Below are 14,910 nucleotides of genomic sequence, written 5' to 3' on the forward strand. Positions count from 1 at the left end.
ATTAGAATTATTTTATGTATTTTTACGACTATATAAAATTTAAAAAAAAAATGGATTTCAAGACTCAACCGGTAACATTCCAAACCTTAGGGCAAGTTACAAGATCATAAATCGATTAAGATGAATTTTGTGACTTCTGGTGGTTGACTAGATAGCAAGTCAACTATACTGACCTAATAATTAGAAGTCAATTGATTTAAGAATTTATAAAAAAAACTATAACATAAAAGGAGACACCTTTTTAAATTTTTACCTTAAACTTACAAGACGTTACACAATACTCATGAAAAGGGTAAAAAAATATAATAGTTAAACTACAGGGGTGTTCCAGGAATATTTTAAAGCATAGGGTGATAATGGACTTTTCTCCTCAAATAACCAATGGAATAACGACTGGAAGGCTCCACGCCACGTGTCCTCTCCCAATTGGGTTCCATGGTTTCGGCTCCTCTTCTCATTGGCCCAATTTATTGGATCCACGTCCTCGAAGTCTCGTCTCGTTGACGCGCCACAGTTGATTCTATTTTTTATTTGCAAAATGAAAAAAGTTTTGAAAATATTTATTAAGTTTTTAATAAATAAGCAATTCGATCTTCCATCGTCGAGAGCGAGCGGCAGCGGCCGGATCGGAGAACCCCCGGATCGATCCTCCCATCGCAAGGCTCCCCATGCCGACTCCGGCGAGAGGCCTCCTCCTCCTCCTTGCCTTGGTCCTCGCCCACGCTCTTTGCGCGCTCGGAGGGTACGGCTCGATCAGTTCCCTCATCGGTTTCCTTTTCGCTGCGTTTGAGATTTGAGCTTTGCATCTCGATCGATCGCTGAAAGTTTGGGGTTCCATGTCCAGGAAGAATTATTACGACGTGTTGCAGGTGCCGAAGGGTGCTTCGGAGGAGCAGATCAAAAGGGCCTACAGGAAGCTCGCTTTGAAGTATCATCCGGACAAGAACCAGGGAAATGAAGAGGCCAACATGAAATTTGCGGAGATCAATAATGGTGGGTTGAGAGAACTTAGGATGAAGAAATGTGATATCTGTTTGCTTTATATTGGAATTTAGTGCTTCAATTCTTGCGATCATTGGTCTGTTTTATTAAAAAAAAAATGGTCTTTTGGTACCAGCTTATGAAGTGCTCTCTGATGATGAGAAAAGGAAAATCTATGATCGGTATGGTGAAGAGGGACTGAAGCAGCATGCTGCTGGGGGTGGAAGAGGCCAAGGAATGAATATTCAAGACATTTTTAGCAGGTAAAAAGGTTATTTATTTTAATTTTTTTTGTAATCTGGTGGGAGTTTGTATACCAAGAACCATAGGTATTGCCCCTTTGCCGGAGATACTTTAAATGCTTCAATTTGATCAGTTTTGTTAGGCTCTGTACATAATCTACTGTGACAATTTATCTCATAGTTACCATTTTATTTCACCAATTAAAATTATATGCTCTTGCTGTCTTCCTATCGATGCTAGAATATTTTTAAAATGTAAGGATAATGAAATTTGTTTAGGAACATAGTGGATAATATGTAATGTGGCAGTGGCCAAAACAAACATCCAGACAAAAATGGATGTTTCCTGTGAGAAGGTTTTATTTTAAAATGATAGATTTCTTTAGAAGTTAAATGGCAGGAAGTGATATGAATACCTTAAATTTGAAGGTATAATTTTAAAATGATAGATTTCTTTAGAACATGAATAAGACAGAAACATAAGCTTCTACTATGTAGCAATTTTGGGGAATCCCCAAAATTTTGTCACAACTAGCTGCACTCATGTTAGCTGTTGTGTCATATTTAACTCGTTTCTAGACTTCATAACTTGCTATCATTCTCTATTCCAATCAGAGGGAAGAAAAATAGCAAATTCTTTTACTTGTTATTTCCTAATCTAATGCTCTAATGGGGGATCCCTTCCTAGTTATGTTCAAGGTCAAGAACAGCAACAACAGTGGACGGCAACTTGCCAATACATTTTGTAAATTTCAGTTTAGCATCAAGATGTTCATTTTTACTCTCAGCTTTTATTACAAAATCATACTCAAGTGGTTGTACTGACCAAATAATGTTACACAAAAATTAGCAGCCTCAGTCATCTGAGTAAAAAAATATTAATAAAAGACAAGGTTCTAAAATTTGCTAGGCGCTAGTCGGGCGCCAGACCAGCACCTAGCGCCTAAACCGCTTAGGCGAGGACTAGGCGAGGCGTCACTAGGCGGATTTCACGGTATCAACATAAATTACATAATAAATCGCATTCTATAACTCCAACACAATAACATCAAATTCAAAATGAGTTCAAAATTACACAATTAATAAAATATCACAATATTATTCTACTTCTTCTCCATAATTTTCAGCAACTTGTTCTTTATCGGACACAAACTCAATATTATCATTGTGATCCTCCTCTTCTTCTTTGGATGCAAAATCATCCTCGTGAAGTTCTCTCACTTTAGAGATTTTTCGGGGTTGTCTAATGAAATGACGTTTTCAAAGGATGAGGTTTTGACCAACCTTCGATTCAATCGCTTCTAAGTCTCTTAGTTAACCAATTTTTTTTTCAAATTGATTTCTCCAGCCCGTTAACTCTTTGATTTCTCATAAATGTGGACTTCTTCATTTGCTCTAATTTCTCCTGCTCTGGATGAAGTTTGGTACTAATCACTAGGGCAAGTCAACAAATCGATTTTCTTGTTGGACCAAAGTTTATGACTTATAAAACTTAAGCCCAATACAAAAAAATGTATATTTCTATTTTTTTAAATGGGCTTTAAATTTAAAAGCCCAAACTAAAAAAATTATGAAAATCCTGCACTATTTCCGCCATGCCTAGACAATTCGACCGACTAGTCGGCGCATAGGGCCGCCTAATCCCACCTAGGCGCCAAGACCGCCTAGGCGGTCTACTAGCATGTTTTCAGTGCGGCTGACTGGTGCCTAGGCCGATTTTTAGAACACTGATAAAAGATGCATCCGACAACAAACATCTAGATGCAAAAGGGATCAATCATGGTAAACTATTAGGATGCTGTTTCTTTATATATTGGTTTTAATTTTTCATGTTTTTGATGTGACACACATAAAGATCTGCATTTTCTTTTGTTTTGATCTTATTTTTTCAAGTAATGTTTTTAGTAACTTCCGAATTACTTCACAGAAGCTGCTTATCTTTCTTTTTATATCATCTAAATCATTTGTTCAATGACTTAATAATGATGCAGTCTAATAAGCATTGTTTGCACTGAGATTTCTTCAGCTTCTTTGGGGGTGGTCCAAGAGAAGAGGAGGAAGAGGCAATACCAAAAGGTGATGATGTTGTTGTTGAATTGGATGCCACTTTGGAAGATTTATACATGGGAGGCACACTAAAGGTAAGAAACCAGTTTATAGGTTTCTTGTGGTTTTCTGTTCTAGCTTTTCTAGACCTTAGAGCCTTCGTTGCTGCAGTAAAGGGTATTGTATTTTTTTTCTCTCAAAGGGTAATCAATTAAAGAATAACCAATTGTTCTTTGGCTTTGCAGAATTATGTTTAAATTTGACATTAGTGAAGAAATTACTTGCACAATGCTTATCCTAATTTATTTTGTGATTTGGCTATAAGATTTGGAGAGAGAAGAATGTCATCAAGTCAGCTCCTGGAAAGAGGCGCTGTAACTGCAAGAATGAAGTCTATCATAAGCAAATTGCTCCTGGAATGTTCCAACAAATGACTGAGTTGGTAATGCTGGTGTCTATAAACTATCTTTTTCATTTTATTTGAACTATTTGAAATTAGCATCATTTTTTAATATAAGCTTTTGTAGTTATACTTTTTTTTTTTATTGAAATTTCACAATGTTTTGAATTTTTCAGGTATGTGAAGAATGTCCCAATGTGAAATTTGTGCGAGAAGGCTTTTTTTTGACGGTGGATATTGAGAAGGGAATGCAGGATGGTCAAGTAAATTACTAAACCTTAATACTTCTTACCTGTCACTGCTAAATGGTTCAGTTAGCAAATGCCTCTTGTTGTCTTGAATGGACCAGTTCTTTGCAAATAGATAAAATTATTTCTTCAGTTGATGCTTGCAGGATTGCTTGTTTTCAAGTTTGCAAGAGTAGATTTGCTACTAAATATCTTATTGTCGATTGCAAATGTTGCTATGTTGTTACTATCATTACCAATTATAAGGATTCACCTTTATCCATCTTTAGTATGAATAAACTGATTGATGAGTTCAAATACAATAACAGTACAAGCACAGTACATTTAATTACACACTCTGGATGGCACAAGGGAACTCAGATCTCTCCCCTATTGAGATAATATGGTATTAGCTCTAGGCTCAACCTTTAGCTGATGTAGATCATCCATGACAATGAAAAACAAAATAGAATTTTCTAGTTTGTGAGCTCTCGGAGATGAATTTACTATTTCCGTCCTGTCTATTTCTTCTCTTCCTTTTGTGTCTATATTACTAGACTATCCTTTATTAGTATTAATACTTATTTTAAATGGAAGAATGGGGGTGTGATTATGCCCTGAAGCTTCTTCCTTTGCCTTTTTTGTTCACCTTAAAATTGCCTAAAACAATATACTCATGTTATAGGAGGTGATGTTTTACGAGGATGGAGAACCCAAAATTGATGGTGAAGCTGGTGATTTGAAGGTATTTTTAGTCATTGCATCTTAAATGCCTTTGCTAGAACATATAACTTACGATTGGAAGCTGGCTTTCTGATGAACAGTTCAGAATTCGAACAGCACCTCACGATCGCTTCAAAAGAGAAGGAAATGACTTGCATATGACAGTGACTATTAAATTGGTATTTTTTTCCTTCTCTAAATGGCTTTATATCATCTTTCTTTCTCGGAATTATTATTTGTGCGTGCCATTGCAAGCTATGCCTAATAGCTCTTGCCCGTTCTTCCAGCTTGAAGCTCTTGTTGGTTTCGAGAAAGCCATCCAACATCTTGATGGACATCCGGTTGAAATAGGTAGCAAGGTCAGTGAACACTCCACTCTTCTCCTAACAGCATCTTCTCAGTTCCATTTACTTATCGAGAAAATGAACACCAGGGTATCACTAAGCCTAAAGAGATCAGAAAGTTCAAAGGGGAAGGAATGCCTCTCCACCTGAACACCAAGAAAGGAGATTTGTACGTCACTTACGAAGTTCTATTCCCCAAGTCGCTAACCGAAGACCAGAAGACAAAGATCAAGGCAGCGCTTTCATAAAAACAAGGCCTCTTCTATTGCACCACCACAGAGCTTGCCCCTCCTGAAGTGCAAACACTCAAAAAAAAAAAAAAAGTAAGTCTACAAAGAACTGAAAGATTTATTATCCTTCTTTTTCTAGCCATCAAAATTTTTCAGGCATGAGACTTAGGTTTAGAACATTGAATCAAACTGAGTCATAGCCTTTTATGTTCTCCAAATTATGTATGTTTTGAGAAATGTATTATCTAATACATTATTTAGACATGCTCATGTAATCATCCTTTGTATTTGAAGTTTTTTAGACTAAAATTAAAATTTTAAGTTAAAGTTTGGATGAAAAGGTTGGTGATTATGTTAGGACACTTTCGGAGCTGGAGGGCGGGTGATTAGCTCCCGTTCGCTTGGTTGATGAGTTGTTGTAGTGGAAAATACTCAAGCAAACGCTAACAAGATGAATTTACTTGGTATCCATCTCAAATAAGGTGACCAATTCAAGGATCCGGTCCTCTCTCACACATCCAATATGTAAACATTCCTTCTCGGAAATACCCGAAGGTGGAGAAACCTCATACAAACTCTCAATACAACAAGAAGAAAAGAGAAAGAAATACAAATGAAATCTTACAAGATTTATAACAATGAAACTCTAGTTTGCTCCTTTCTTATTTGGAAACGCCTCTTGATGCTTGGAAATGTAGCAACACTTTGCTCAATAACTTTCAAGAACCGCGGTGAGAATCAGAGAAGAAGACGTGAGAGGGGTGCTGAAATAGTGCACGCAAAAACCCTTTTATCAGGCTTATAAAGGCTAATTTTTAAGCGTAATTAATTACCCTAATCGATTACGTCTTCCTAATTGATTAGGAAGCGTTTTGTTTGCGCGAGAAAGCCTCTTAAGCGATTGCCCTAAGCCTCTTAGGCACTTTGCTATGCACTCGCGTAATATTACCTTAATCGATTAGGGTAATCGATTACGGCATGCTAAATCGCTTATCCTAAGCGATTCAACAATCGTACTCGAGTCCTAAGGTTCCTTGCCTAGCATCCGGTCAACTTTGACCTGCTGAGATTTCTTCATCAAGTGTTCGGTCAATCCTTTGATCCACTTGGATTTTGCTCCTTGTGCCAAGTGTCCGGTCAACCTTGACCTGCTGAGACTTCTTCATCAAGTGTTCGGTCAATCCTTTGATCCATTTGGACTTTTCTCCTTGTGCCAAGTGTCCGGTCAACCTCGACCCACTTGGACTTACCATCTCGTATTAAGTGTCCGGTCAGCTTTGACCCACTTGGACTTCTAATCACCGGGTGTCCGGTCAACCGTTGACCCACCTGGATTTCAACTGCCTAGTTTCACTAACTAAGACTTCCTCACTACCTAGCTTCACTCACTAGGGCTTTTCACTTGCTTCACTCACCAAGACTTTTCATTATCTAACTTCACTTACTAAGATTTTTATCTGCATATCTTCACTTATTAGGACTTTTCACCTTACTTCACTCACTAGGATTTTCCAACTATCTGGCTTCACTCACTAGGACTTTCTATCGCATAGCTTCACTCACTATGATTTTCATCTGCCTAGCTTCACTCACTAGGATTTTTCACCTGGCTTTACTTACTAGGATTTTCCAATTGCCTAGCTTCACTCACTAGGACTTTCCATCACCTAGCTTCACTCATCAGAACTTTCGTTCACCTAGCTTCACTCACCAGGACTTTCAATCACCTAGCTTCACTCTCTAGGATTTTCACCCGGCTTCATTCACAAAGATTTTTCAACTGTCTGACTTCACTCATCACGACTTTCACACCAAGTGTCTGGTCAATATTGATCCACTTAGATTTTCTTCATTTGTCAACCTTTCCGTTAGTTTTGCCCTTACCTAACCTCCAGTTAGGACTTCCCAATTAAATATTTGGTCAACTTTGACCTACTTAACTCTTCTTCACATCGAATTGGTAAAATCTTGACCAAAGAAGAATTACACCAATAATCTCTCTAAACGAATAATTGCATCTATAATTTTCACATATTGTCAAACATCAAGACTCAAGTTTGAGTCGAAAGCAGTCAAACTGATCAACCTTGATATAAGAAAATTGCACCAATATATTACATTAAAACTAGACAATTAATGATAACATTTCTTTAAACTTCTAAACATTATGAAGATTAAAATGTGCATTGCAATGTTAGGGAATTGCGACACCACCTTACAGAACAGTTAGTAATTAGTCTTTCAAATAATTTATCTCCACATTATGAACACGAGTGAAGTATATTAAAAGTTTTTGTTGCATTTATTTCACAAAGATTGTATCCAAAGTTTGGGCTGCAACGTGCTTCCCGTAGGAGATCGAGATGACATCGGTAGTTTGATGCATCTGCACAGTGCTTGATCTTCATTGTAGCATAGTGAGTTATGACTCGTCTTTGTTTTTTCAAATGATTATCGTAAGTGGTCAAATTCAATCATCGGTTTAATGACTCGGAGGACTTTTCCGAGATAGACTAGGAATGTATGGAGCAAACTCGGAGAGTTTGGTGCCTTTGATGAGTAGGATTGGAAGTCATATTTTACTGACTTTGCTTCAACTAGTTAGTATTAAGTTTTACATTTCATCTTTTACTCGAAGAGAATTGCATTACAAAGTAGTTCAACTAGTTAAAACAATATAGTTTTCGACTTTTAGGTTACGTGATACGGTTAGTTCGATGTCGATCTACTAAACCAATCAATCAATGTTAGTGGTTGGCTCGGGGTCTCTTCAACCAATAGTTCTCTGTACCATTGTTGGGATCATTATTGTTAATAACTTCTCTCATGTACTATTAAGATTCATCTGTTACCCCTCTCATCCGCATACCTAAATCGATTCAATGCATTTTGTTGTGCTGTGCCACTGACAAAAACCCTAACCTAAAAAAGAATCAGACTGATTCAACTAGTTAAACCAAGGATTCATTTGTTTCACATAAAATATTTACTAAAGTTTGCGTTTAAGTGATCCGTTTAAATGATCCCATTCTAGCTAACAGGATAAACTACAGAAGCTCTTTGTTGTTGCATCGTAGTCCTGAAGATATGTATGAAGTTTTATGAATTTAGTCTATTGTAGATAATCTTATCTTATATTATATTGTATACAGTTAATCTAACCATTCAATCCCGGTGATTGGTATGTCGGACAGCAATAACTTTATTATTGGCCAAGATTTCTCTTTAATTTGATAGGAAGGATATTTTTAAAAAAATATAAACATAGGAGTGTCGTTTAGTAAAAAAAAAATACGTGTGATTTAGAAATTCTTAAAATACTAAAATGCCTATCAAACTACAAAACTTAAATAAAATGTTTTCAAGCAAACAAGCCAGGCTTTCACATCGGAGCTCAGCATGATTCAAGATAATCATATGACAAAAGGTTATTCATTCGCTCTAGCGTCCTCGTCAATTTGTCCCTAAACTAATATGGAGGAAGTAAATCACGGATGACTACTAGCCATTAGTATGACCAAGACATGAGGATGATTCAAGACAATCAAGAACAGTGACTAATAAACTATTGCAAGAATTCATCACCAATAACTGAATTAATTTAATAAAAACTAGTAAATTCACAAGATCCAACACTCCTCTAGAATGAGAGCCTCTGGTGGAGGTTTATCCATCTCTATGATAGTTAAAGCTTACAGTGTATCGTCAGCTGAAGTAGAAGCCTTCAATTCTTCTTTGTTCTTGGTCTTCTTCCTCTTCCTTTGTGAGCATTCGATCACCTTCGAGCTGGCTGGGAAAGGGAGGCGCAATGCATAGCTCAAGGTTGAGGTCCGGCAACTTGGGCTTCCGCTGCCGCCGCCATGCCGGGGACTCATATTCCTCGCTGCTACTGCTGGTGGCGGCGGTGGGGGTGGGGATGGAGGTGGTCTTGTCTTCCTTCTTGACTTCCGTTTGATTTGACATGAATCCGATCGCGGAAGGAGGCTTCTTTTCGGTCGAATCGGCGATCGGCCGGTGAGTCACCGGATCGACTCCCCTGCTCAGTAGCTTCCTCCTGATGTGAGTGTTCCAGTAGTTCTTGATCTCGTTATCGGTTCTCCCCGGCAGCCGCGCGGCTATCAGCGACCATCTGCGATCGAAATCGGATATTGGGGATTATTTTTCCCTAAAAAGATGGAATTTTTTTTCTAGGGCATCGCGTCGTGATTACTTGTTGCCGAGGAGAGCGTGGAGGTGGATAATGAGCTCGTCCTCGTCGTCGGTGAAGTTTCCGCGCTTGAGGTCTGGGCGGAGGTAGTTGATCCACCGGAGGCGGCAGCTCTTGCCGCAGCGGAGGAGGCCGGCGGCCTTGGGCAGCGACCGCCAGCAGCCTTCGCCGTGGGCTCGGATGTAGGCGACTAGCCGGTCGTCCTCCTCCTTCGTCCACGCCCCCTTGTTCGTGTGCGCCTTCTCGCAGCACGGCGACCTCCCCATCGACTGATTGATTGATTGATTGATTACTCGCCGCCGATCTAATCCGCCGCTGCTCTGCGGCCGATCGCCCTCGATCCGCTTATAAAGAGAGAGGAGGGTGGCCGAGTTGATGAGTAAGGGATGAAGAAGGCCGAGAGGAAGGTAGGCGTCGCCTTCAAGAGCCACCATGGCGTCACCCTCTCGCTCCAAAAGGCACAGCGTCTCATCATTGGTCGCCATGACCGACCTCGAGGTTGGTAAATACGAACTGCCAATTGAACCCCGGCCCGATTTAGGATCAAAGATGCATCAGACCAACTCGGTCCGGTCTGATGCATCTACTATGGCTATTGGCTACTATGGCTTCCGACCGACAAGGTCACTGACAACGTTTTGCCCTTGTTTCAAAATTGGGTTGAGATCCTATCGACCAGACTAGTTTGCCCGTAGTTAAACAAACCAATGAACTCCCATTTGCAGCTCGACAAACCAACTCCATCTACCATGATTTTCGATCGAGAAGGTCACCTATAATCCTATGAACCAAGCTTAAATTTACGAAGAATCACTTAGCATCTCCCATCTATATCTTGTTTAGATTGGTTCTGTGTGAGTTTAATCGCACCTTTGATTTCGTAACCCACAAGAACAAGTTAATTAGCGACAAGGGTTGGGCATGGAAGAAGAGAGGAGGGTGAGAGGGGCTATCACAATATGAATTCGTCATGTGGAGCATAAGATTATGCATTATATGGCTCATATCGCTCTAGTTTGGTTTGGTGTACCCGAGCAATGATTGACTCTAATCCGCCATGGGGGGGTCCCTTTGTATGTCCACCATTCATCTCGTTTAGCTATACTATTGAAATAAATTCGAAGGGGAATTTGTCTCCTCGATAATCCATTAGGGTAGGGCGAGCCGCGAACACTCTCTCGACATGCTTGCAAGGTGAGCTCGAAAGTTGTTTGTTCAATTTAACAAAGGTGGAATCTTCTTAGAAGGAAATAGGCAAAGTGAGGCATCTTGCAATGTAAATGTCATGTCGTTTTACTTTATAAACATCAGCAACTCATTGTGCATGTGCCACACCGACCAACTATTGTGATTTCAGTACATTGGTGAGATTGTGTTTGTAAGGTACATGAACATGATCAAGACCAGGCCTTGTATGTCTCGGCATGTGGCAGTCGTATCGAATACCTTTTAACCTAGTTGAAGGAATAATCTTAAGGGAAGACAACATGGAAAAATTCCTTTACTTTTGGTCAGTACTAGTGTTGTTTTAAAGTGACTAAACAATTGATGGGTGGCTAACTTTAGGGGATATTTTTGGTTCGTGTCACTTTTGATTAGGTAGAGTTGTCTAAGATGCCAACCGCTAATTCCTCGATGATATATGAATCTAGTAGATGGAGGTGGTGGATAAAGCTACAAATTGAATGGTGTGGTTGCGGTTGTAGTGCTATGCGCTTTGGTTCACCTTCCACTTGTCTTGTTTCCTTTTCCGCATATTCTTTTTCGCGTGTATATTTTATGTTTGGTGCAAGAATCAAGTGGGAGTTGCGAGAAGGAAAAGGAGGTAGGTTTGTTTGGACATAAATGTTTATGTTTATCTCTATTTCGTTAGGGATACGAGGGGAAAGGGGGGAGGGTCTCTCTTACTCAAATTTGAAAAATTTATCTAGGACATCGAGTTAAACGATCGATTGATTATATTAAAACATAGCGATATATCTATATGATTGTAGTAAAACCTTATACAACATGTAGAATCCAAAGTCCTTGTCATTTCTTTTAGAGAAAATTCATGGCGCTCGCACACTAAATTCTACAAAGCTTTGATATTATTGAATATCTAAGGGTGCATTTTGATAAATTTATCAAATGATGGGTTGCATTTGAAATAAGCAACGGAAAAAGACATTTAAGTAAATTACCCTCCTCTTTTATTTCGTATTTGTTTGTCAATCCGCAACGGCTACATTTCCAACGGTCGATTCTCCCACGCTTCCTTCCTCGCGGCTCCTCCTCGTCCTCCTTCCTCGTGATCTTCTTCTTCTTCGATTCCTTCGGCCGCAGCACATTACGCTGCATAAGATTCGAAGGAGGAGTTGATGATGCACGAGGCCTGGAATGCCAACGCCCTCACCTGCAACCGGTCGGCGTCGAAGTCCGCACCTTGCTCCCCCATCAAGCCCATTCCGGGACCAATCGCTCGCTCCGTTCCCTTCCATGTCGCCCACAAGGTCCCCGTCGGCGGCACCCCCTACGTCAGCTCGAAACGGGTCCAGTGATCCATTGCGCCTCCTCCCTTCTCGATCGATCGATCGGTAAGGTCCCGTTTTTTTTATTGCTCTCTGTTCGATGCGCCTGGTGGATAAGGATCCTGATAGATCGCGCTTTTCTAGGCCGCCATCAACGCCGGCGACCGCGTTGACAGCGCTCTCAAGGACATGTCCATCGTAATGAAGCAACAAAACCGATCAGTCGCTCCGGCGGCTGTGATCCGACCAGGCGCAGGAGTCGCTGTACCACATACTGTTGGACTTGTACAAGGTCCGATTTTTATCCCAGGTCCTTATTGAATTGCTCGATTTCGATGCGAATTTGGATTGATTTGGAGTTTTTTCGGCAGAGGTGCGGGAGATTGGACGATTAAATCGCGCCCCTGATTCTCCTGAAGCACAGGCTTCAACTGATCCAGAAGGAGCTCGCCTTCAACAGAAGCGAACCAAGATGGCGCGATCGAAGGGGAGGAAGTTCCAGGTGACGCTGGAGCAGGAAGCCACCAGACTCCTGGTGAGAGATCGCCGCCGCCATTGTTGGTTCGCCATGCACGGAAGAAGATGCTTGTCACGCACTTAAAGTGTTTGATGTATTGCCTGTGTGGCAGGGGAACTTGGGATGGGCGCTGATGCAGAAGGAGAAGTACGCGGAGGCGGCCTACCGGCGCGCCATTCAGATCGGCGCCAATCGCAATAAGATGTGCAACCTCGGCATCTGCCTGACGAAGCAGGAGCGTATCGCGGAGGCCAAGGACACGCTGAAGCGCGCGCGACAGGTGGCGGCAGACGTGGACAGCCTGCGCAGCGTGGATGCGCTCCTCAAGGCCTTCGAGAGAGCACAGGAGATGCTTCGGGATCTCGAATTGAAGCTCTAGTGCCGCACCGCCGGCGGCAGCGCCGACCAGAGTTGGGTCTTTGTTCGTCGGTTCCGCCTCTCGATATGGCAGCCCCAACCTTGCGTCGACTACCTGACAATGCCACCTCTTTCTCCATCTCCGGACGATAAACCTCTTAGCCGACGAGAACGTCACTACCCTGAATACATCAATAATAAAACTGAAGGATTCATTTACAGTAGAATCAAGTTATCATCTATTTCTAAAACAATATTGAAATGGAAACAATAGCTAAGAAAGAGCTAACCTAAATCTTGTCACCTGAAACATATCTTTAATAAAATATATCTCTTCCTTTATATATCGACCATAAATTTCATCCATCATTAATAATTCATTAATGTTGAACCGGATTATTAAATCTATATATTGAATCCACTTCTAATGAATCCAAATCCCTTTATATGCAATTAAAAATTAAATCCCTTAATTGAGGTTTATTTTCTTTAATGACGGTTAGTTATGTGTTAATTAAAGATAAGCTCACCTTATGAAAATTAAAGCTCATCCATGTGGATTTAATTAAATTTAGTTCATCCATATTAATTTTTAATCTTATAATCTCTCAGGCTATACTTGATTCCTTATATACCACAAAATTTTTTAGTTGAGCTCAATATACCAAACTTTATGGGTTAACCATCTCTTTAAACAATCTGGTCCATTAAATTAATTAGTATAGGACTAAAAAAGTCATAGTTACTATAACTGTAACAAGACCTAATAGTAATTATAGTACTAATATCATGAACGATATAGATCAAATGTGGATGTGTAGTACAAAAATGACATTCTCAATAAGTGTTCATTCTTAATAAATCCTCTTTATGACTCAACCGGGTCCAAATCACATAAACCAAAACTTTATGCTAAACCGCAATGGTAAATAATGATTCAACTTATGACTTTAAATGAAATCTACATCATATTTACAATAGCAAAAATGGAAAACCACAATAGTAAATATGATATCCATATATCAGAGAAAGTTAAAATCATGCACACATATAGAAAATCTACAGTATATACAATGAGCTAAAATATATGTTCATGAATATATATAGCATCACACAAAATATAGATTCCTATATTCTAGCACATGCTGATGAAACACCTTAGGTGATAAGCTCTTAGTGAGTAAATCTGCTAATATGGAATTTATCCTTAGATGCTCTATCATTATTAGACCATTCTGAATTCTTTTTTTAACCAATAAAACTTTTATGTCAATGTGTTTAAACATCGACGAACTGTAGTTATTCTTGAAATACAATTCTACAATTTTATTATCACAGTTGATCTTCAATGGTCTATCAACGCCTCCAATGATATGTAAACCTGTGATAAGATTTTGCATTCATATCCCGTGGTTGGAAGCTTTATAGCAGGCTATAAATTGTACCTCTATAGTAGAAGTGACTATAAGCATCTATTGGACGCTTTTCCATGGCACAACCCCTCCTGTCATCATGAAGACATAACCTAAGATGGACCTCCTACTATCCAAGTATCCAACAAAATCGGACTCTAAACATCCAATGATCTCCAGATGACCTGATCTCTGATATGTGAACATGTAATCCTTCATTCATTGCAAATACCCCATAGCCTTCTCTATACATTTTCAATGCTCTGGTCCAGGGTTACTCAAATATCTGGCCAATATTTCCACAATGTACGTAAGATCCGGACGCCTACATACTTGAGCATACATCAAACTCCTTACTACAGATGCATAGGGGAATTATTGCATTTTCTTAATCTCAAGTTCATGACGTGGACATTATTGCAAGCTAAGCCTATCACCCTTTGCCACTGGAATGTCACCAAGAGCACAATTTTGCATGTCATACCGTATGAACACCTTTTCTATGTAAACCTTTTGTGATAGTCCAAGTGTGTACCTTGAACGATCACGTGCAATCTGTCTGCTTAAGACAAAAGATACCTCACAAGATCCTTCATTTTAAATTCACCAGATAGAAATGACTTGGTTTCTAGTAGCAGACTCATATCATTATTTGCAAGTAATATATCATCCATATACAAAGACAAGTATAATAAACTTATTCCACTGAACTTG

At 39.7% G+C, this 14,910-nt stretch overlaps 3 protein-coding genes across 3 annotated transcripts; 2 read left to right on the forward strand and 1 right to left on the reverse strand.

The window, feature by feature from the left end:
* Positions 1–563: 563 nt before the first annotated feature.
* Positions 564–5,523, forward strand: LOC122009356 (dnaJ protein ERDJ3B-like). Its single transcript, XM_042565474.1, has 10 exons — positions 564–742; positions 845–993; positions 1,118–1,244; positions 3,250–3,364; positions 3,595–3,711; positions 3,846–3,932; positions 4,582–4,641; positions 4,721–4,798; positions 4,907–4,978; positions 5,053–5,523. The coding sequence occupies exons 1-10, from the start codon at positions 669–671 to the stop codon at positions 5,209–5,211; spliced, it is 1,038 nt and encodes a 345-aa protein (XP_042421408.1). The 5' UTR covers positions 564–668; the 3' UTR covers positions 5,212–5,523.
* A 3,247-nt stretch (positions 5,524–8,770) lies between these two features.
* On the reverse strand, positions 8,771–10,080 carry LOC122009357 (myb-related protein 308-like). Its single transcript, XM_042565475.1, has 2 exons — positions 9,404–10,080; positions 8,771–9,322 (listed from the first exon to the last, which is right to left on the reverse strand). Exons 1-2 carry the CDS (start codon positions 9,883–9,885, stop codon positions 8,899–8,901), a joined length of 906 nt encoding a protein of 301 aa, XP_042421409.1. The 5' UTR covers positions 9,886–10,080; the 3' UTR covers positions 8,771–8,898.
* Positions 10,081–11,312: 1,232 nt separating this feature from the next.
* Positions 11,313–13,011, forward strand: LOC122009360 (protein POLLENLESS 3-LIKE 2-like). The gene is made up of 4 exons (XM_042565481.1): positions 11,313–11,976; positions 12,055–12,202; positions 12,282–12,445; positions 12,540–13,011. The coding sequence occupies exons 2-4, from the start codon at positions 12,100–12,102 to the stop codon at positions 12,804–12,806; spliced, it is 534 nt and encodes a 177-aa protein (XP_042421415.1). The 5' UTR covers positions 11,313–11,976; positions 12,055–12,099; the 3' UTR covers positions 12,807–13,011.
* Positions 13,012–14,910: the final 1,899 nt, after the last annotated feature.

Source organism: Zingiber officinale, chromosome 8A, assembly GCF_018446385.1.
Source record: "Zingiber officinale cultivar Zhangliang chromosome 8A, Zo_v1.1, whole genome shotgun sequence".
NCBI lineage: Eukaryota > Viridiplantae > Streptophyta > Magnoliopsida > Zingiberales > Zingiberaceae > Zingiber > Zingiber officinale.

Coding starts and splice junctions, on each gene's coding strand:
- LOC122009356 (XM_042565474.1), top strand. CDS start 669: ATGCCGACTCCGGCGAGAGGCCTCCTCCTCCTCCTTGCCTTGGTCCTC. Junction 3,933..4,581: donor AGGGAATGCAGGATGGTCAA/GTAAATTACTAA, acceptor CTCATGTTATAG/GAGGTGATGTTTTACGAGGA. Junction 4,799..4,906: donor TGACAGTGACTATTAAATTG/GTATTTTTTTCC, acceptor CCGTTCTTCCAG/CTTGAAGCTCTTGTTGGTTT.
- LOC122009357 (XM_042565475.1), bottom strand. CDS start 9,885: ATGGCGACCAATGATGAGACGCTGTGCCTTTTGGAGCGAGAGGGTGAC. Junction 9,323..9,403: donor CACGCTCTCCTCGGCAACAA/GTAATCACGACG, acceptor TTTCGATCGCAG/ATGGTCGCTGATAGCCGCGC.
- LOC122009360 (XM_042565481.1), top strand. CDS start 12,100: ATGTCCATCGTAATGAAGCAACAAAACCGATCAGTCGCTCCGGCGGCT. Junction 12,203..12,281: donor TACTGTTGGACTTGTACAAG/GTCCGATTTTTA, acceptor TTTTTTCGGCAG/AGGTGCGGGAGATTGGACGA. Junction 12,446..12,539: donor AGGAAGCCACCAGACTCCTG/GTGAGAGATCGC, acceptor CCTGTGTGGCAG/GGGAACTTGGGATGGGCGCT.